General features: G+C 49.5%; 1 protein-coding gene across 1 annotated transcript in view; it reads left to right on the top strand.

The window, feature by feature from the left end:
• The window catches only part of UNC13C (unc-13 homolog C), a 137,487-nt gene extending 116,971 nt beyond the window's left edge, over positions 1–20,516 (top strand). The window contains exons 25-33 of the mRNA XM_060282475.2: positions 562–650; positions 2,032–2,181; positions 2,814–2,937; positions 5,383–5,439; positions 6,003–6,083; positions 14,267–14,414; positions 17,209–17,301; positions 18,451–18,610; positions 18,705–20,516. Coding sequence (XP_060138458.2) covers positions 562–650; positions 2,032–2,181; positions 2,814–2,937; positions 5,383–5,439; positions 6,003–6,083; positions 14,267–14,414; positions 17,209–17,301; positions 18,451–18,610; positions 18,705–18,990 — 1,188 coding nt within the window. The 3' untranslated portion in view covers positions 18,991–20,516. The remainder of the gene's footprint in view (positions 1–561; positions 651–2,031; positions 2,182–2,813; positions 2,938–5,382; positions 5,440–6,002; positions 6,084–14,266; positions 14,415–17,208; positions 17,302–18,450; positions 18,611–18,704) is intronic.
• The last annotated feature ends 656 nt before the right edge of the window (positions 20,517–21,172 follow it).

Below are 21,172 nucleotides of genomic sequence, written 5' to 3'. Positions count from 1 at the left end.
GAAGGTTGTCTAATAAATGGGGAGCTGACGCCATGCTTTAGTGGGGGGGGGGAGGCAGCCAGCCAGGCAGGGCGTGGCATGGGGAGGCCATCTTTGCCTGTGGCGACACCTTTGTGTTTGGCTTGATGGGCACCTCCATGGATCCCCCTCAGCCAATGAGCGCCACTCCTCCTTCCCCTTCTCGCCCTTTGTGCTTCTTCTGCCAGGCGTTTCCAGAGGCAGGCTGAGCAGGTGGCTGTTTTCCACCGAGGGCTGAGGAAGCACACGGCAGCTCTCACCGCCCGCCCCCACCCACCCCCCAGGAGGCAGGCCATGCCCCCTCCAGTCCAATGAGGTGGGTATAGACAGATTTTAAGAGTGGGCCGTGCCCTATGTCAGTTCAAGTCCTGTTTCGGGTCTCACCTTCCATCCCCAAACAGCCTCAAAGGGTTTCCACGCTTGTTTTCCATTAATGCCATCTAGTCGATGGATGCCTTCTCCTCCTTCCCACTAATTTCAATGCAAAGAAGAAGCGGGTGAAGCCGATCAGGGGAGACTAACCTCACCGTTGCCTTTTTTCAGCTGGACCCGGAGGCCAGCGAGGCCCTGAAAGAGCTGCAGGCCAAGCTCAGTGGCGTCCTGGATGAGCTCAGCGTGACCTACGGCGCCAGGTAATGGGCCTGCTTCATTGCCGCTCCCAGACACACACTTGTGGGGCTGCATTACATACCCTACAGTATTGGGTGGGGGGGAACCACTTTTGAGTCCCTGCCTTTCCACCAGCTCTTGGGAAGTCCCTGTGCCCCTTAGAAAGCTGCCTTACCAGAGATTTTCCTAAAGGCAGGGTTCAAATGCATTAAAGAAAATAATATATGAAATGTTCTAGGTTGCAAAAGGCTTTTTTTTTTGTCATGTGGTTGGCCTGGGAAAGGGGAGTGGAATGGCACATGGCCAGCTTTTCCAAAAGGGCTTTCAGAATGGGGTGGGTGGTTGGGTGTGGATCCACTGTGGAACCTCAACCCCCCACAGCAGGCCCACCCATGAGACAAGGTGTGCCAACCACCTCAGGTGGCAGGATCCACCAGGGTAGCAGATCCTGATGTAGATCTTAATCCCCACCCCCACCCCACCCCGTTCCAGACGTAGATCTTCACTTACCCCTTCTGGGTGGGTGGAGCGTCAATTTTTGTTTACCTCAAGTGCCAAAATGTCCCCGACCCAGGATCACACCTAGTCTCAAATGCCCTCTTTGCATCAGACACTGCCCCACCCTTGGGTCGGCCTCTGCCCTTCACCCCACAGCCAGAGATCCAGAGTGCCAGAGACTTCTACTAGGAGAAGGGGAAATGGCCCTTGTCGGGGGTGTGGGAACGGTGCATGCAAAATACCATGCAAAGGGTTAATGCTGTAGCATAGAATTTTTTGATCAGGTGTGCCAACTTGGGCCCCAGGTTATGGGTGCCCAATGGCACCCAATGGTTTCTACTGGAAGTCACGTCAGAGGCTTTGCAGGGCCTCAGACGTTGCCTCGGAGGTCGTGCTATGGGTGCCCCTATATTTGCAGCCAGTGCTTGTGATGTCATATAATGAGGCAGTTTTTATCAGCTAGTTCAGTCACCAACTGTTGTGTGGATTTTAACTTGTTAGAGCAGCAAGTGTGTTGTGCTTTGCAGCTGCCTCAGTCTGTAAATATTAGTCAGCCTCAGATACAAATTTGTGTAAGTATGTTTCAGTAACAGAAATATTGCCTACCTCTCTTGAACATTCAATATGACAAGAGCAGGTACAGCAAATAAAAGTCATATGTTATTTTTAAACTTTAAAGTCTTGTGTAGATTTTCTAGGGGGAAGATAACTATCTAAGAGGGTCAAATGACCCAGGGCAACGTCCACACAACTCTTTAAAGTATAATTACCACAAAAGGAAGGGGGCCGTGGGCTCCCGGAGGGAAGGCAGCAACGTAGAGAACCTCTGGGGGGGGGGTCTGCTCCGCCGTGTTAGGCTGGTTCTGGCACCTCCACCCCCATCCCCTCCTTTCTGGTCCCTTCCAGCTTCCAGCCTGTCATTGAGGAGTGTGTGCGGCAGATGAGCTTGGAGCTGAACCAGATGAAAGGAGACAAAGCTGCTGCTTCCAACAAGAACAGCAACACTGTGGATGCAGAGATTGTGCTGCGGCCCCTGATGGACTTCCTGGACAAAACGTAAGCAGGGCAGGTGCTGTGGGCTTTACTGCTGTGTCCAGACAGATGGTCCGGTCTGTGGCAAACAGCATTGGGCTCTGCAATGCACCAACACCCCGGACCCTGGTGCCCTCTCTCAGCTCTCAAAGCAGCTCACATTCATTCATATCTCAAGAACCGCCCCCCCCAATGGTCCCACAAGGCAGTCCTCCCCTCTCCTCCCCCTGGTAGAGATTCATAGCCCAGACTTCATCCTCGCTTCAGCTCAGCTCCTTTGGGTGCTGTTTTGTTCTGTGCCATACTTTGTGTGCCAAGCACCCCATTGTGCATCCAGCAGCCAGGCCCATAATTGCGGCAGGCGCTGAACCCATGAAAGCGGCCACCAGTTCCCCCCGCCCCCTGCCATCTGTTCCTGTTGCTTCGTGGTTTTGCTTCTTCACGCAATCACTACCTGCCAGCGGTGCTGTGATGTACGTGGGCTTCTCCCTGGCGGGAGGGAAGGCTGGGGAAGCATTTAGAGTCTGGCTTTTTATCAGCAGTGTGCATTTTCCTTTGTGTTCTAGTTGCATGGTTACATAGCTTTTGCTTTGTAAACTGCCTATATAGGTGAAGATTTTGAGAGCGTTAAAAAAAAAATTATTATTATTTTGCAGCTTAAGCCTATCGGCAAAAATCTGCGAGAAGACCGTTCTGAAGCGTGTTTTGAAAGAGCTCTGGAAACTGGTCCTGAACCGGATAGAAAAGCAGATTGTGCTCCCACCACTGACAGACCAAACTGTGAGTCTCCCATAAGCCTTGCAGAGAACCAGCGCATTTTGTCATAGAAACCAAGCTGCTCTTTGGAAGTGCGCCTTTTAAGCTACTTTGCTTGTGTGCTTGTCGACAGGAAGATGCTCAGAATGAAAGTCATAAGGGGGTAGAGAACCACCCTCTAATGGGGGCACTGAAATCCTACGGTCCCACATTTGTAAGCTGCTGTTATACTGCTTGGAATGATAAGGGAAGAGTTGCAATGGCAATAATTTCATCAGCACAATGGCATATGAGCTTGCTAGACAAAACAACGTCTTCGTCCTCCCCATGCTGTTCTGGAGTTCTCCTGGCACACACCCCACAGCCCATTTGGGGGAGGTGTGTAGGGAGGGGAAAGCCTGTTGCACTAGTGGAAGTCCTTGCTTCTGCTGGCAGGACTCGATAGCTGAATCTGTCCCTAAGTCCCCGAAAAGAGGGCAGGATGGGATGCCTTTGGCCCTCTCAAGAGACACATGGACTTCCCTTTCCCTCAGACGAAGCTGGCATGAAAATTGCCTTCAGAGAGAGAGGGCCGTTTGTGAGTTAAGCAGCCAGCAGCAGCGAACCAAGAGGGCTCTTGGCTTTGGAAAAGATGGCATGCCAGTGTGGAGTCTGCTTTGTGGGACGGAGTTCAATGGCAACGGGGTCCTGTCAGGGTCACCCGCTGTGGAGGTCGCCCAAGTGTTCAGTTGGGGGGGGGCGGTCTGCGGCTTCCTCCACAGCATGCAGTTGGCAGTGAGGACTGAGAGTTGGGAGTATGCCTGCCACTTTCCTCATCTAATTAGTGAAGGTGGACTCCATCCTTTCACTGTTGACAGCTAATTGCTCCTTTGCCATGGCAACCACTTGACACACTTTAGAGGGCAACGTGAGGGTGCTTGGAGGCCTCTGGTCCTTGAAACGGGGTCTCGGCCCTCGCTTTCTTTTGCCTGGTAGCCATGACTCACGGGAGGGACTTCCTTCTGCTCGCTTGAGCAAAGGGCAACTTTGAGAGTGAGAGAGGAGGTTCACTCACTGCTTGGTGCCCACCGCTTCCTCTGGCTGCCCAAACCAGCCACAGAGCCACAGGCAGCTGCAGCAGGGATGGCATTGAATGCAAAGTCCTTTTGATGGTTGTGCTGAAGACTTCTTCCTCCCCCTCCCCCAATGAATCTCAACACACTCCTGAAAGCAGGCAGCATAGCTGCCAAGTCTCACGTTTTCCCCGGGAAATCCCCGTTTTTCCAGCTGTTCCTAGCTGAAAAAACGGATTTTTTTTTTTGTTTTCCCCGGTTTATTCTGGCGCGGCGGCCATTTTGGAACTGGGCAAAGCAGCATCAAAAGTCACTTCTGAGCATGCTCCGCCCAGTTCCAAAATGGCGGCAGCGCTACTTCCGGTCTGCTATTTCCGGCCCGGTCCCTTATTTCTCTGACAGCAACTTGGCAGGTATGGCAGGCAGCCCCCAGGAATCGACATCTTCCATCGCCTGGCTGGGCCTCCCCAGGTTGGGACCGCAGACTCTTGTAGACTCAGTTCTGTGGCAGAACCACATGGAAAGAAAGAAAAGGAAGAGAGCTTTTGACCAGCAAGAAGCCCTGAGAGAGAGAGAAAAAGAATGAATCCTCCTCCTCTCCTTCCAGGCTATTTTATTATAATCAAGGTGGCAACCCAAAATTCAAACGCTCCAATAAGATCCTAGTACAGTGAATAATTAACAAAGCTATCCTGAAATCCTACCCCCTTCCAACATCTCCCTTATCAATACTACAAAGCATTTCTCCATGCATACATGTAAACAGGAAAGAGGAGCAATAGGAATTCCTGAAAGGATTAGGCAGGGGGAACATCAGGAAACAGGTTTTACCACCTCTGAAAGGTTTGCCAAGAAGGAGAGAACTGCAAATGCCCCTTTTGGCCAAATAAACAACAAATGCTTCTGGCAGTTGGGAAACAAATGGGCAACAGACGCTTTGTCTCTTGCAACCCAGACGGAAACGTGATTTTCAGGCAAAAAGTAATGGAGATTGCAAGCATCCCAAAGAGCTTATCCAACAAATCATACATTCTATAACCCAGGTGGAAAAAGTCTGATCAAGGGAGCCACGAAGCTCAGATCATCCTTTTCGACCACACACATGATTATAAATCTATGATTTCTTTCAATAAATCCCTGGGATGCTACACAGTTCCTCTTTGCTTCCCTTGCACTTCCAGCCCAGGCTAGAGAAGGCAGGCAGCCCTTGCTCTGCCCACTGGGAGCGCTTGGTAGTCTAGGTCATCAACCTAGGCAAGGCCTCCCCTGCCCCCCACAGCCCCAGCAAGAGTGGCACCCAGGCCACGTGCCCTGAGTGAGAGGAGCCCCCTTGGATGGCCCTCAGGGCAGTCCCACCATGGCAGTCTCACTTTCCCACCTCTTGCTGCTGCTTCTATATTATTTATTCTCTCCGCAGGGCCCCCCGATGATTCTCAGTGCAGCCAAAGACTTTGGCCAGTTGTCTAAACTAAAGGTAAGAGAAGTCTATGCAGCTTGGAGGAAAAGAGACACAAAGCCCTCTCCATGGCTGAGGCTTGTTCACATTAACTCCTCGCAGGCACTGGAGTATCCCTTTCCTGCCTTGGCAACTGTGCTGCTCTCAGGGCACGGTCATTCCCCACCCCACCCCTAGTAATAGGAGGACATTGTTGGCCCCTCCCCATGGAATGCAAAGGCTGGGGGCCAAGGATCCATCCATTCCAGCCGGACCTTATCACCTCTTCCTCCTCCTCCATGGAAGTGCCTAATCCCCTCTTGAAAGCCATCTTAGCAAACCATCATCACCATGTCTTGCAGCAGCAAATTGATTATGCGTGAATTAGGCACCTCTCCTTCCTATGCTGTGGTTTTTTCCTCCCACCAAGGCACAAGGCTCTTCTCGTAGCAGAGAAGCCCAGTTGGTGCCAGCTAGCCAGAGACAAGGAACTTCCCTTTGTGTACCTTGTTGACTCGGCAATGAGCAGCTGCAAAAGTGTCTTTGACCATCTTTGGAAAGAGCAAACAGCAGTTACTCCATCTTTGTATGTTTTTTTCCAGGACCACGTCATCCGAGAAGAAACCAAAAGCCTGACACTGAGACAGTGCGCAATAATGGATGTGGTGCTGGCAACAATTAAGGTATGACTTAATCAGTTGGGCACTGGCATAGGAAAAGGACACAAGCATGTCCTGTGGAGTTGCTGGGCTGTGGAGTCTTCTTTCTGCGCAAGGGACATGTAGCCTTACGCACAACAGTGAAAGAGGTTGTAGTTCAAGGGTGGAGAGCCTAACCCTTGTCTCCAAACAGAAAGTCCAAAGTTCAGCCCTACGAAGGGCTGGGAGACACCTCTTGCCTAAGTAGCAAGCCCAGAGGGCCAAATTTTCTGTTAATTTCCACACCCAAACGGTAACATCTAGAATAGATCATGGGTAGGCAAACTAAGGCCCGGGGGCCGGATCCGGCCCAATCACCTTCTAAATCCAGCCCGTTGATGGTCCAGGAACCAGTGTGTTTTTACATAAGTAGAATGTGTCCTTTTATTTAAAATGCATCTCTGGGTTATTTGTGGGCATAGGAATTTGTTCGATTTCCCCCCAAAAAATATAATCTGCCCCCCCCAAAGTCTGAGGGACAGTGGAACGGCCCCCTGCTGAAAAAGTTTGCTGACCCCTGATCTAGATTAACAACATAAAATTTGTAAAAATAAAAATAAAAACAAAAGCATACTTGAATTCCTTAAAGCGGCAGCTGGAGAGGAGCGTAAAACCAAGTAGGTCAGTTTAAAAACACAGCAACTGCAGCAGGAGGTTGAAAACTCAAAGCAGGGGTGGTGAGGGAAGTCTTTTCTGTCCTCCAAACTCAGGCAAGAGGCTATCCACCCAAACCTCTTTCAGGAAATGCACAGCTCATGTGCAGCCACAAAAAGAGTCACCCTCAAGTCCTGAAATAAGCTGTAAGCCAGTGCAAGTAGGAATAAGTTAACACAGCCGTCTGTCCTGAAAAGTGGGCACACACCAGCTGGTGCTGCCAAGCACCTTTCACAGGCAGCCCCGTGGAGTGGGCTTTGTGGCCATCTGATCTGAGTGTGAGCAACAGTGGCCAGATCTGCAGGACAGACTCGGATTGAGGGTTGGGGAGAGAAGTGTCCCACTAGTAAGTCCTGTTTCCTCCCTATCTCCATCAGCTGCTCTGCCGCATTTCTCATCCTTTGGCTAATTAGCTGCCACTGCCACATAACTGGCTCTCGCTCAAAGATCATGATGAACTACTCTCTTCGCTGGGCCCCATTTGGGAATGGTGCCAACTTGCCTGCCAGGTGTCGAGAGCTGGATGCATTAATCTTTGCCACCGTGGCTCCGGCAGAATTAATCCAGAGTGGTCGTGGTGGGATCAGAGCGGCAAGGCCAGAATCATAGGAGTGGAGGATCTGATTTCCCCATTTTTAAAAAGTGGGTCTCCAGCTGACCTCAAACACTTTGGATCAGCCTTGCATGTTTGTTGCAGTCTTGGGGGTGGCACTCCAGTTGCAGGAGGGAAGTTTTTTTTTTTACTGGGGAAGCCAGCATGGGCGTACCCAGCACGGGGCAGGGGGGTGCAGCTGCCCCCCCTAGAAGCAAAAAAAGGGAGAGCACAGCACGACAGGCAGGGGCGCTGCCAGCTGTGCTCTGCCTCAGCCTGCTCGGCTGAAGCAAAACAGCAGCAGTGGCAGCGCTGCCTCCCTCGAGGGAAATCTGGACCTGGACCTGGGATAACTTCAGCCCACACTCTTTAAAGTCACAGCGAGCACAGCACAGAAAGTGGTGCCCCACAATGCTCTGCAGCACTTCATTTGCACGCTGTGAATTGAAGGAATGTGGGCTGAAGTTAGCCCAGGTCCAGGTCCAGGTTTCTCTAGACGGAGGCAGCTTCGCTGCTGCTGCCTCGTTGACTGGAAATGGCCCCCTCCCCTCTGGGGGGGCGTGGGTGTTGACCACGCCTCCTGGGGGATCCCGGCCACGTTATCGCCAGCCAGACAATCAGGTGGGTGGGGTGGGGGCATGGCTAGCATGCCCCCCCTTACTTTTGATCCTGGGTACGCCCATGGAAGCCAGGAAGCAAGTGTCCTTGGGGGTGAAGAGGGGTAATATTTTGCATCATTTCCTGTTTTAAAGGACTGCCTTTTTCTCAAAATCTGTGGCTACGGGGGAACCACCAGGTATGCCACTAGAGGGAATCGTCTTTTCCAAATCCCTGCCTAAAGTAGATCTGTAGGGTCTGATGCCTCTAAAAGGAACAGCAAAGCCAACAGGTTAAAGATGTGCAAAAGTGCATACAAGGCTCCTCTCTGCAGCAAGCAGCTGAATTGGAGCAAATGGGGCCACATGAGTAACCAAGATGGTGCCCTCCAGCTGGAGTTGGAGTCCATCTCCTAGAAGCCCCAGCAGCCAGCATGGCCAGTGGTCAGGAAATATGGGGGTTGGATTACAGCAGCAACTACTAGATCAGGGGTCCCCAGACTTACCCGGCTTTGGGCCGGTGCCCGCCGCGCCGATCACGTGGCGGGCCGGGGAGTGCGCGCGCAGCGGGCCGGAGGGTGGGGGAGTGTGCGCCCGTGCGCATGCGCACACACACTTACTGGCGCGGTGGCGCGCTTCCAGGTTGGAAAAATCGCCAAAAATCGTTTGTGCGCATGCATATGGGCCTCCTCCGACCCGGAAGTGCACCAGAAATGACCTCTTCTGGGTCGGGAGAGGCCCATACACATGCGCACAAACGATTTTCGGCATTTTTTTCCGTTCTGGAAGCATGCCGCCGCATTGCGAACTGTAAGAGCGGGCGGCGGCAGCGGGCGGCGGGGGTCGTCGTGGGATGGATTGGGAAGCCAATTGGGCCGCATCTGGGGACCCCTGTACTAGATGGTCCCAGGTTGGGCTGCTCCTGATTTGTGATGGAGAAACGAGTCCCAAGGTCGTCGTCTTCTTCGTCGTCTTCTTCCTCTTCCTCTTCTTCTTTCCCTTTTCTATCAAGGGGACAATTCAGACATGGGGCATGCACCATGCCAAGGGTATCGGGTCCCCAAATTCCCCCTTGAGCTGCTGCTCCTTTGACTTACCATTTGGCTGTAATATCACAATACAAGATCACTATGGAACACAATGCACTGCAAAGCCATGACTTGCAAAAAGATAGAACAGTGGATTGATTGCAGGCTACTTGGAAATTAACATTCCAATTACATTGTTTTATTTAAAATATTTATATCCCAGCCTTCATCAAAAATCGATTCCATGGATATGAAGGCAGAGATGTGAATCAAGCCCACATTTTAACAAAGTTGTCTTGAGGGAAATCCTCCTTTGATCTTCAGTAATATGTCAGCTTAGTTAAGAAAGGGATTGTCAATACATACTTCTCCCCATACATTATACTGTACATTGAGAGTTTCAGGATTTCTGTTTGGCAGCTAAGGCAGTCTTAGCTGCAGACAGTAAACAAGTGACCAGTTCTAAAACCTCCTTTAAAAAGCAACATGTTTTAAATAAGCCCAAAGTACTATTTTGAGTTTTAAAGGAATATCATACTCTGCTGTTTCTTTGATCTTTTCAAGAATCTGACTTCAAAAGAACACAATAGAAGATCGTGATCAAAAAGCAGGAGCTATTTTTTAATTAGTTTACTGTGAAGCTGAGAATACAGCTATTATATTCTAAAATTGTCTCAAATGGGGGACAGCGGAGCCTTTTTGGCCCTGTGAGCTGAGTTTGACAGGTGAGCGGGGCAGCCCACCTGTCGATCATATGATGTGGTTATGACATCACAAGATAGGCAGGTGGGTTGAACTACAGTTCAAGGGATGTGCCAGCCCTCTGCCTAACAACCGTCACCTAACTTCCTCCTTACCTCCCTGCTTCCAGAACTGGAAAGGGGAGCAGCAGGGAGGCCTCAAAGAGAAGCACTGGGAGGGAGAAGTGATTTCCATTGAAGGGAAAGCTCTTCTTCCTCCTTCAGCAAGGTGCGGCACTCCTCCTGCCCATCAGCCGATGAATGAGAGTGCACCTTGCTCCAGATTGTTCCTTTGAAGCCCCGCCCTTGCCTGCCGCACACATGACATCATGTATGACATCAGCTTCTTATTACGATCTTTAACATAAAGATTTACGCCCCAGCTCAGGATGCCTAAAATATTCCAATGAATAAAAAGGGCCATTGCACTGTTCCACACTCGTACCTTGGAGCCCTGTTAGTTTGCCCACTTCTGCTGCAAAGAAACTTGTGCCCAGGGATTTATCTCAGTGCTTTTTCTGCCACTCAGCACCTTCAAGGCATAATTTGGTTGCTTTTTAGATTGTGATCACAGTTGGAGGCAGCAATGCTTCTGAAAACCAGTTCCTGGAAACCACAGGAGGGGAGAGGGCTCTTGTGCTCGAATCCTACATGAGGCTGTCTGCTTTCCCAAAGGTGTCTGCTTGGCCACTGTGAGAGCATGATGGACTAGTTGAGTCATTGAGTCATTGGCCTCATCCTGCAGGCTTTTCTATGTTCTTATCGCACCGCTGCTGTAAAGCTCTTGTTGTGGAGAAATACACCTATGGGTGTGAACATGTTCAGATGCTATCAGCTCCCTCAAACAATCAAGGATGATGAATTTCAAAGCTCCCTCCGGCCACCCTTCCATTTCTGAGCTGCTCTTCTATCTAGAAAGATGTGTCTAATTGTACACTTTTTAATTTATAATTGCTTGCTAATTAACTCTCCCTCCCAGCAATTTAAATCTTATTGGCCACCATCCAGAAGCGATCAAGCAGCTGGGCGTGCCGTTGACATCGCTGCGACGGCAGCTGGCAGCGCTGAAGAAGCAAGGCACCATTTAAACTGAAAAGCAACTTGTTTCTTCAGCGAAGGTGAACACGGCAGAGCATCCATCCCCCAGCCATGGAATACGCAACACCCAAGGCCTGGCCTCACTCTAAACAACACAACACATAAGAGAAAAGGGAGAAAAGGGGAGGGGGAAGCAATCTCAGCTGCCAGTACTTAATTGGTCGCTCTTACAATGACCAGCTGGCAAGGAAAGCACTCAAGGGCAGGAGGCAAAGCTGATGGAAAGAGCTTTCCACTCTCATCTCTCCCACTGAGGCAGCCTGATGGAATGGCTAACAATTTTACACCGATGTTTCAGATTCTTTCAAGGGACACAGACATGAGTCCCAAACCCTCGGATGGCTTAATCAGGCTTTTGAAGATGTCTCCCTCGAATGATAACTTTGAGCTCTTGCCATGGGCAGCTGCCTCCATTCATTTCAGATTTCTGCTTTCCCCTCATTCTTCTCTCTGATGCATAAACACACACACACACACACACACACACACACACACACACACACTTAGGGAGTCTGACTGTTAATATTTGGCTCCAGATTGTGTTCAGCAGTAACTAAAGTTGCTGCAGCAAAGACCAGGAACAGCCTCTGTGAGCCTCAGGGGTCCCATTCCAGCTTCTTATCCTGCATCCCTAAATACATGAAACAGAAAAGCCAATATAAAATAAAAAAGTTGGAAAGCAGCGAGGAGGAACGCAGAGAAAAAGAACAATGTGCTAACCTTGGATTTTTACGGGAGACAGAGACATGCAAAGTGATGGGAAATGTCACAAGGTTAAAAGCCAGTTTGCACACTCCTCCTCAGCTGCCAGGGCAAAGGGCTGGGCAGGGGGAGGCAGCAGGTGGGGAGGTGGGTGTTTTTGCTTCTTTGATGTTCACTGCTGGCCCAAATGCAGGCAGGAAGCTATCCTTGAACACCTCAAAACTTGAGTTAGTTTTGAGGGTTGATCTTCTGCTCAAATAAAAGCATGGTAGGGCCATGACCATGCAGCACACGTTAGGCCTCAGTTTTAGGAGGGACTCCTCTGCCTCCGTCATCTCCTGATGTCGCCACTGAGGGGTTTGAAACTCATGCTTGGCCCTCCCCCTGAGACAGCCTCCTTCCAGAGCACTCCTGAAGTGCTGCAAAGGCCTCTGTCGGCTGCACATAACTCCGGTCTTGAAAGACCTACATTGGCTCCCAGTACGTTTCCGAGCACAATTCAAAGTGTTGGTGCTGACCTTTGAAGCCCTAAACGGCCCTGTATACCTGAAGGAGTGTCTCCACCCCCATCGTTCTGCCCGGACACTGAGGTCCAGCTCCGAAGGCCTTCTGGCGGTTCCCTCACTGCGAGAAGCCAAGTTACAGGGAACCAGGCAGAGGGCCTTCTCGGTAGTGGTGCCCACCCTGTGGAATGCCCTCCCATCAGATGTCAAGGAAATAAACAACTCTCTGACATTTAGAAGACATCTGAAGGCAGCCCTGTTTAGGGAAGCTTTTAATATCTGAAGGACTATTATATTTTAATCTTTTGTTGGAAGCCTCCCAGAGTGGCTGGGGAAACCCAACCAGATGGACCGGGTATAAATAATATGTTGTTGTTGTTGTTGTTGTTGTTGTTGTTGTTGTTGTTGTTCTGCCTCTTCCTCCAAGGGACAAGTTATTCTCCTTTACTTTGCCTGTTCCTTCATTTGCACCGGTGGCCAGGAAGTTAAGAGCTAAGTTCGTGGCTCAACTCCGAATGTTCCTTCTGCTTGTTGTGGCTTAAACAAATTATTTAAACAAATAAAATGCTGACCTACCTACCACAAATCACTCTGGGAAAACTGGCTCTTGTTCCTTCAGTGAAACAAAAAGAAGCAACGGAGCGTCAGCACACCATTTTCCGGCTGGAATGTGGGACAGTTGTGTCCCCTGTGTAATAACATTAGACCCAAATGAGAGGGGAGCTGAGTATTCAACATGACTCCCATCCTCCTCTGACCCCATGCGCTACTTTGGGAGGAAGGGGGGATACTGGTTGAATAAATAATCCACACAAGGCAATAGGAGATGGTTATTTAAAGTGATGTTGCCTCCCAGTTCTCACAGTTTTGTGAGAATTAAACAACAGAATGAAGGAAAAAAATTCTTGAAGAATGGAAATATTTTGTGGAATATTTGAAAAGATACTATGGTTACAGTCAAACCTCGGTTGTCAAATGTAATCCATTCCGGAAGCCTGTTCGGCTTCCGAAACGTTTGACAACTGAGGCACAGCTTCTGATTGGTTGCAAGAGCTTCCTGCACTCAAGCGGAAGCCATGTCGGATGTTTGGCTTCCAAAAATCATTAGAAAACTGGAGCATTTACTTCCAGGTTTTTGCCATTCGGGAGCCAAAACGTTTGAAAACAGCCGTTCAGGAGCCAAGGTTTGACTGTATCTTAAAACGTATGCAGAATTTGAAGTATAGCTGCGGGTGAGAATTGCAGTTTAATAATTTATAATTAACATATATAATGGGTAAAATATAAGTAAAATAGCAGTTTATAAGGTAAGGACGCGGGTGGCGCTGTGGGTTAAACCACTGAGCCTAGGGCTTGCTGATCAGAAGGTCGGTGGTTTGAATCCCCGCGACGGGGTGAGCTCCCGTTGCTCGGTCCCAGCTCCTGCCCACCTAGCAGTTCGAAAGCACGTCAAAGTGAAAGTAGATAAATAAGTACCGCTCCGGCGGGAAGGTAAACGGCGTTTTCGTTCACTGCTCTGGTTCGCCAGAAGCTGCTTAGTCATGCTGGCCACATGACCTGGAAGCTGTACGCCGGCTCCCTCGGCCAATAAAGCGAGATGAGTGCTGCAACCCCAGAGTCGGTCACGACTGGACCTAATGGTCAGGGGTCCCTTTACCTTTAAGGTAAGAAAAGAACACCATGGAAGGAAGCCAACAGATAGGAGAGATTTATTCAGATGGTTGTTTAAAATAATTTGTAAGATTTGACAAGTTAATAAGAAATGTTATAAAGTGGCATTGCCTCTACAATAATGGTTGGAGAGCCCTGCTAGACGAGTCCAACTTCCTCATTCCCCCATAGCAGTGGGTCCATCAGATGCTCTGAAGGACAGCCCACAAGCAGAGCCCAAGAGCAGCCCCACTGCATCCCACAGCAGCAACTTATATTCAGGCTTCCATGCAGCCGCATCTGATTCGGCAGGTAGCTAGGTAACACCAACATGATTTGCAGCCATCACGCTCCACACTTTCAAAGCCAACATTTCCCACGCAGCCTTGGGGAGAAATCCTCAGAAGTTTTTGGTCCTGGCAGCTCAAAGTGCTGATCCAGGCATACAAAGCCCTACACAGCTTGAGTAGATAAAGGGTGAGACGATCGATCGTTCAGGGATCCTTGGCTAGCCAACAAGCTCAGAGGCCGGGTGACCTCCTGGATCTAGCCTCCACAGTGTCCCGGTCCTCCTCTACTCCCTTTCTCTGTGCTTCTGTTTTTAGCAATACTTCCACGCTGGAGGAAATGGGCTGAAAAAGAATTACCTGGAGAAGAGTCCCGAGATGCAGTCCCTCAAGTACGCCCTCAACCTTTACACCCAGACGACAGATGTCCTGATCAAGAAGTTCATTGACACCCAGACCTCACAAAGTAAGTGAGCAGCAACTGACAAAGGCTTGGTCTGATAGGATACTCATGGCAGCAGCCCAAGGGCAGCCAAAGGAAGCACAGAAAGAATAACTTGCTGGCCTGGAAAAAGGGCATGTGGCCACTACTGGCTGCCTTCGGGGCCTGCTTTTGCTGGGAATGGCAGCTCCTTCCTGGAAGGGAGAGAGTCTGTGTAGTTTCTTCAAGCACTCCCCTCAAGCCAAGTTCCCACTCCCCTCAAGCCAATTCCTTCAGAGATCACAATTTACTGTGACTTGAGATTACTGGATTTAGGGATAGCTCAGGGGAGTCATCTAGGGGGGGCAAGGCACCCCCAAATTTTCAAGTACAGGGCTGAGCCCCCTCAATATTCTGTGCTCTTCTTCCCCCTTCATACCAGGAGACATTCCCTTTTGCCTTCTCATTTGTTGGTTCTACCGTGTTTCTCATATTATAAGACACGTCTTATATTTATTTTTTCCTCAAAAAAACACACTATGGCTTATTTTCAAGGGATGTCTTATATTTTTCCTCCTCCTCCTGCCGCGGCCGGCATTGCTGCCGCACCTATCACTATGTCTTATTTTCGGGGTATGGCTTATATTCCTTGAATCCTTAAAAATCCTGCTATGGCTTATTTTATGGGTATGTCTTAAAATATGAGAAACAGGGTATTATGCCAGTTTAAAACCAACTGGGCATGGGTACGGATAGCTGAACATGTACCATGTCTTTTTTATTTTAAAAAAGTGGTTTAAAAAACAAAACATTTGTTAAAATGAAAAAAAACCTGTTCTTTTTTTAAACTGCCCAGGACACAAAGTAACATAGGCAGTTTGAATTTTGCTTGTGTGGTTTTCTGGTTTTGTGCAAATCTGAGGAATCATATCTCTATCTATAGGCATGCTTCTGATTAGCCTTTACTAGTAAGAAAAGAAAGCAATTGTAAATTCTCAGCACACATTTTTTCAAAAGGCTGTCCAAGAGATCCGATAAAGAAATTTTAAATATGGTTTCCTTTTGCAGTTTTCTGTTTTTATGCAAATTGGAGAGATTTTAAAAAGTGTGTGTGTGTGTAGTGCCACCCAATTGTGCAATTCTCTGCATGGTGAGTGACTTTTGCTTTGAAAGATGGCATGGGCTCATGCACTTGCTCTGCCGACCAAAGACACAAATCCCTTTCCTTCAGGTTGCAGGGTGAGGGAAGCCATCAAAACGTCTGCTGTAGACATGACAAGAAATTAAAAAGCCACAACAGATGTCACATATGTGTCAGTTTAGCCACCAGAGTCTTTGGACCTGAAATCTTGCATTTCCCTCCCCAACCCCATACGACACACAGACACATCTGACATTGGGGTCGTTCTCCACCCCACACTGAGAAGGAGAATAAGCACCTGGTTTTATCAGCAGGAGTTTCTCTGTCTCGCCCCAGGGCTGGGCGCTACAGCTGAAATGTTTCCCTGACATGTTGTTTTGCATCCAATTTTGAGGCCAGCTTCCCTCCTCCCCGGCATTGTCTCCGTTAACAAATAGGGTCTGGACAGTGATGAATGAGTTTAGAGCAGGCTCCCTTTCCACAGATGGAGCAATCAGCTGGAAGCATTTTACTTTTCTGCGTTAACTGAGAAGTGGGGAGGGTTCCAATGATGGCGAGAGACCAGCTGGCTTAGCTTCAGAACACTGGAGCTCAAATGCCTAGTGCATCTGCCCCCCCCCCACATCCCCACAAGAGGTCCTTGGATCTCTCAGCCTCGCCTGTGGGAAACATTGGACAGCCTCACTGGGTTGTTGTGAGGATAAAGGGGAAATCATTACACACGCCATACCTCTGGGACCCTGGGGGACATGCAATGACGCACCTTGCCCTTCAAAGGATGTTCTGGCTAGGGCTGGGGCTGCTGGGTCCTCCCACCCTCCAGTCAAGGTTGGGCAGGGAATGGTGCCATTGATCTCGCTCAGGTGGTTTAGCCGTTGCCCCATCACTGCCCCTTCTCTCATTGCATGCCCAGGGAGGCTCTGCTCATTTGCTTCTTTGGACTTTTGGGCAGCTCATGTGGCTTGTGACCACCATTTGGTTGCAGAGAGTGGTCTGGGGCCCTTCTGGTTCCCTTTGGTGAGGCTCAGGCCGGAATCTGAGGGTGGCAAATAAACATACACCCTTGGCCCGGACTCTACACAACACACACATCCATGAGTTGCACTGACATTCAGGCAGGATTCCTCCTCTTGTCGTCATACTCACACATTCCTCCTTCCCACTGCACTGGGTGCCAGCATACTATTGTTGTAGAACTGGGCCCCACAAACAGCCAGTGGGGGTAAAAATCCTGTCTCTGGTTATTTCAGCCAATGGACTTGATTTCCTGTGCACAGATCCTCAAGCACTGCATCAGAATAAAACAAAGAAGCGTTCCTTCTAGGTATAGTTTCAATAGACATCCCCACCGACAAGAAAAAAAGTGTTTTTATATGCCACAGCTGCTGCCAGAATATTAATAGCGAAAAATTGGAAAGGGGGAAATGTACCCTCGATAACTGACTGGCGAAATAAGCTTTGTGAATTCATCGAGCTGGCAAAGATGACAGCAGCCTTCAGATTACAATCAAACCAAACTTTTAGGAAAGAATGGCAATGTTTAGAAGAATATACGAAACAAAGGAGCCATTCTGGGTGCCCACAAAAGATCCCACACCCGGAACAAAACATTGCACCTGCCTCGCCAACGTGTGGGCAGGTTCTCCCATGTGCAGGGACTTTTGCCACTTAATCAGAGCTTGTTTCCTTCTGCTGCAGGTCAGGCGAGCAACAACACAGTGGGGGAGATCCATCTCCAAGTGGACCTCACAACAAACCCGGGAACCGGAGAGCATAAAGTCACCGTCAGAGGTGGGTGTCAAAATGTGCTGGCTTTGCATGAAGGTGACAGCATCCTCTCCGAGTCAGGTGGCAGGTGATTCCTCCTTGCCAGGTTGTGCCTTTGGAGCTGCTCTGCCTTGGGGATCTGAAGAGATCCCCAAGGGGATCACTCAGGGGATGGCAAAGGCAGGCTCTGGGAAGCCCTTGTCCTGAGCTAACCCCCATAGAAATGATAGGGAGCTGATGATAGGGGATCAGCAAGTTTCTCCCAGAGGCAACACAAAGGCGAGGCCTTTTGGAGCCAAGGGTGTTTTCTCCTTCCCTCCAAAGGAGCCCAGACCGACCTCTTTAGATTTCATATCCAAATTTTGCATGGTGGTTCCTGATATCAAGGAGCAGGTTTTTACCTATGTTTGGAATCAGTTCTCTTGAATCAAGAGCCTTTCAAAACTGCATGAGGTGTCCGGCACAAGACTGCTAGTAAAAGCTAAAGCAACAATAGGTAAAGGTAAAGGGACCCCTGACCATTAGGTCCAGTCGTAACCGACTCTGGGGTTGCGGTGCTCATCTCGCTCTATTGGCCGAGGGAGCCAGCGTACAGCTTCCAGGTCATGTGGCCAGCATAACAAAGCCGCTTCTGGCGAACCAGAGCAGCACACAGAAACACCGTTTACCTTCCCACTGGAGTGGTACCTATTTATCTACTTGCACTTTGACATGCTTTCGAACTGCTAGGTTGGCAGGAGCTGGGACCAAGCAACGGGAGCTCACCCTGTCGCAGGGATTCAAACCGCCAACCTTCTGATCGGCAAGCCCGAGGCTCTGTGGTTTAACCCACAGCGCTATGCATCACTAAATAAAGCCCCCCAAACCCGCAAATAGCTTTAAATATCTTTTTAAAAAAATATTAAAACACAGAGGTGTCGTGTAATTGTTAGCAGTAAAACAGCGAAATATCAGCCTGGGTGAGCAAGGACATCTTCAACTGACATGAATGTAAGAAGCAAATGTGACTCCAGGGAGATGGCCTTGTGGGGAGGGGATCACGGGGAAGACCCTGTCTCTTGACCATCCCCATGTGGAGTAACGGTCAAGGAAGAGCTGTATTTCCTCAAGTGTGTGTGTGTGTTTTAGAGCTCCACTTGACCCTCCCTCTGTGTGTCTGTTTGATGTTTTCAGTTGTCGCCATTAATAACCTCAACTGGCAAACCAGTGCTATGTTCCGGCCCTTTGTGGAGGTTTGCATCTTGGGGCCCAGCCTCAGCGACAAGAAACGGAAGCACGGGACGAAGACCAAGAGCAACACCTGGTCTCCCAAATACAACGAGACGTTCCAGTTGTAAGTGACCCTTCTCGGCTCTCTCTGTAGCTGGTGGCAGCGGTAGCGGGGGCTGTGTTGTAAATCCCTATGTGTGTGTCCCGTCTCTCTCTAGCCTCCTGAGCAGCGAAGAAAGGCCCGGGGCCTATGAGCTTCACCTCTCTGTGAAGGATTACTGCTTTGCCAGGGAGGACCGGGTCATCGGCATGGCTGTCATACAGCTGCGGAGCCTGGCAGAGAAGGGCAGCTGCGCCGCCTGGCACCCCCTGCTGAGGAACATCTGCATGGATGAGACCGGGCTGACGATCCTGCGGATCCTTTCCCAGAGGACCAATGACGATGTGGCAAAAGAATTTGTCCGGCTCAAATCGGAAACACGGTCCGTCGAAGAAACGGCCTGAAAGCTCCTCGCGAGTAGATGCAACATGTCTGCGCCAAGACCCTCGACCCAGTGTTACCGACATCCGAATCATGCATGTGTGTGCAACTCTGTGGGAATGTTTAACTAACTCTGTTTCCGTGTTTGCCAGAACATAAAAGTACTATATTTGCCAGGTTATGTCCAAGAGCTGTCGACCTTTTCTACATGTTTGGGTCTTTGGGGGAAATAAGTAATTGTTTCAATGAAGTGCCAAAACTGCAATGAAAAGCAAATGCTTGATGGCATCCTTTGAAACGTTGATTTTGTCTCATTCCCAGTCTCTCCTCTCGTAAGCTTTTCCCCATAACATGTTAGACTTTTGGGTTGAGTCATCTGTTAGCTGTCTCTGTTCAACTACCATGTGGCCTCTCCAGCGTCCCCCGTCCCCCCCACGTTTGGGCTAATTGCCTGCTTCCATTTTATGCAAACTCCGTTTTCAGTCTCACTTCCCAGGATCTTTTTCTATCATAACTTAACAGATGCAGTTACTTCAAGAAAGGGTTTGTAATTTTATAATTGCTGATAACAAAAGAAATGATTTTTTGCATACAGACTTTAAAAAAAACAAAAAGTGGAAATGTTTTATGCTGACCTTTTTTTCCAACCTTTCATATTTATCACTGTGAAGAAATGCTGTCCAAGCAACATCCGCAAGAAGCTTAACTCCGTTTGTTACTGATGTTTGATAACTTGAGATAACTTTGTTCTCTCAAACTGCCATGGTAACATCATCTTTGTAACGCAAGGGTAGTCCCATCACCCCAGTCTGGTGATTTGCCACTGGCACAGGCAGGGCCCCCATGGGACCCCTGGAAATGCATGCTTCTCCCCCCCCCCCAGCTCACTTCCATGGGTGGAGGGTTCTGTGGGAGCACTTGGGCCCTTGCCCCCCTCCTTCTCCGTTGAAGTGGAAGGGAAGAACCCTCAGGGCTTGCTTCAGGAAGAGGAGGAGGAGGCATGGAGGGGGCTCTCAAGTAAGTGAGGGGGTGTGGGGTGCTGGCAAAAGAGGCAGGCCCTTGCCTTCCTTGGCTCAGGGCGCCTGGGATGTGCTCCATTAGTGGTGGGTGAAGGGCTGCTTCCTAGTAGCCCACACAGGAGCCGTTCCCCGTGGATAGTGTTCGATGCAGCGTGTGTGTGTGAGAGTGTGTGTGTGTGTGTGCATGTGCGTATGTGTGAGAGACCTTTACAGAGTTTTGTCGTGTGAAATGCTGCCGGACTATACAGGGTTAACGAGATGGAAGATGCTGCTCAGTGGTTTCCATCTAGAGATCCTTCATGAAAAGCAATTTTGCTGTTAACATTTTTCACTCTGACCATTACAGATATTCTTTTACATACTTAGCTGAAGTCGCAGTTAAGTGCTTTTCTTCTTATTTTTATTTTCATAGAAGTTCAAAGGTTTCTACTTATGCAACATGACTATGTTCTGCACTGAGGCAAAAATCCATGTGCTGTAAATATATTTCGTGAGAAATTGTACAATAAAGCAAGAAGAAACTGCTCTCCACCTGCCTCCTTGCCCTGGTTTTCCCCAACTGCAGAGACATTGTTTCATCAGGAAGGTGATTTGGATGAACGTGTGTGTGTGTGAGAGAGAGAGAGAGAGACAGACAGACAGACAGACAGCCAGACAGACAGACAGACAGACAGACAGACAGACAGATTGCACCTGCCTTCTGTCACAGCAGGACTCCAAGGAAGGGCAGTCACTGGTGAACATGGGCAGGATTGACACAGAGCTTCAAATTTTGCCCTGGCATACCCTGGCAACACACTACCCAGCACAACACACACAGTCTGAAGTATTCCTTTGGGCAGATACAAGACTGGACGGTGCAGTCCAAAGCCAGTCTCAAGCATTGCCCAAACTGGGAAAGCCTTTCTATAAAAAAGGATGCCTTGATGTCTGAAAGCTCCAGGATGCTCATCAAGGAAGCACCTCCCTTTCTCCAGTGGAAAGGGAAGCCCCAGGGACACTCTCCTCCTCTATGCCCTCTATGCCAGGCTCAACATTTTTGAGAATGAGGCAGGTGGTTCAAAGGAAGTAGGTGGTTGATTCTACTCCAGAGGTGGCTAACTGCTTCCCGCCTAAGGGCAGAATTGGGAGTTGGCCAACTCCCTGAAGGCCACATCCCCACCCAGCGATGGGCATGACCAGTGTG

This window comes from Zootoca vivipara, chromosome 13, assembly GCF_965207765.1.
Source record: "Zootoca vivipara chromosome 13, rZooViv2.hap1.1, whole genome shotgun sequence".
Taxonomy (NCBI): Eukaryota; Metazoa; Chordata; class Lepidosauria; order Squamata; family Lacertidae; genus Zootoca; species Zootoca vivipara.
This window is presented reverse-complemented; position numbering and strand designations above follow the sequence as displayed.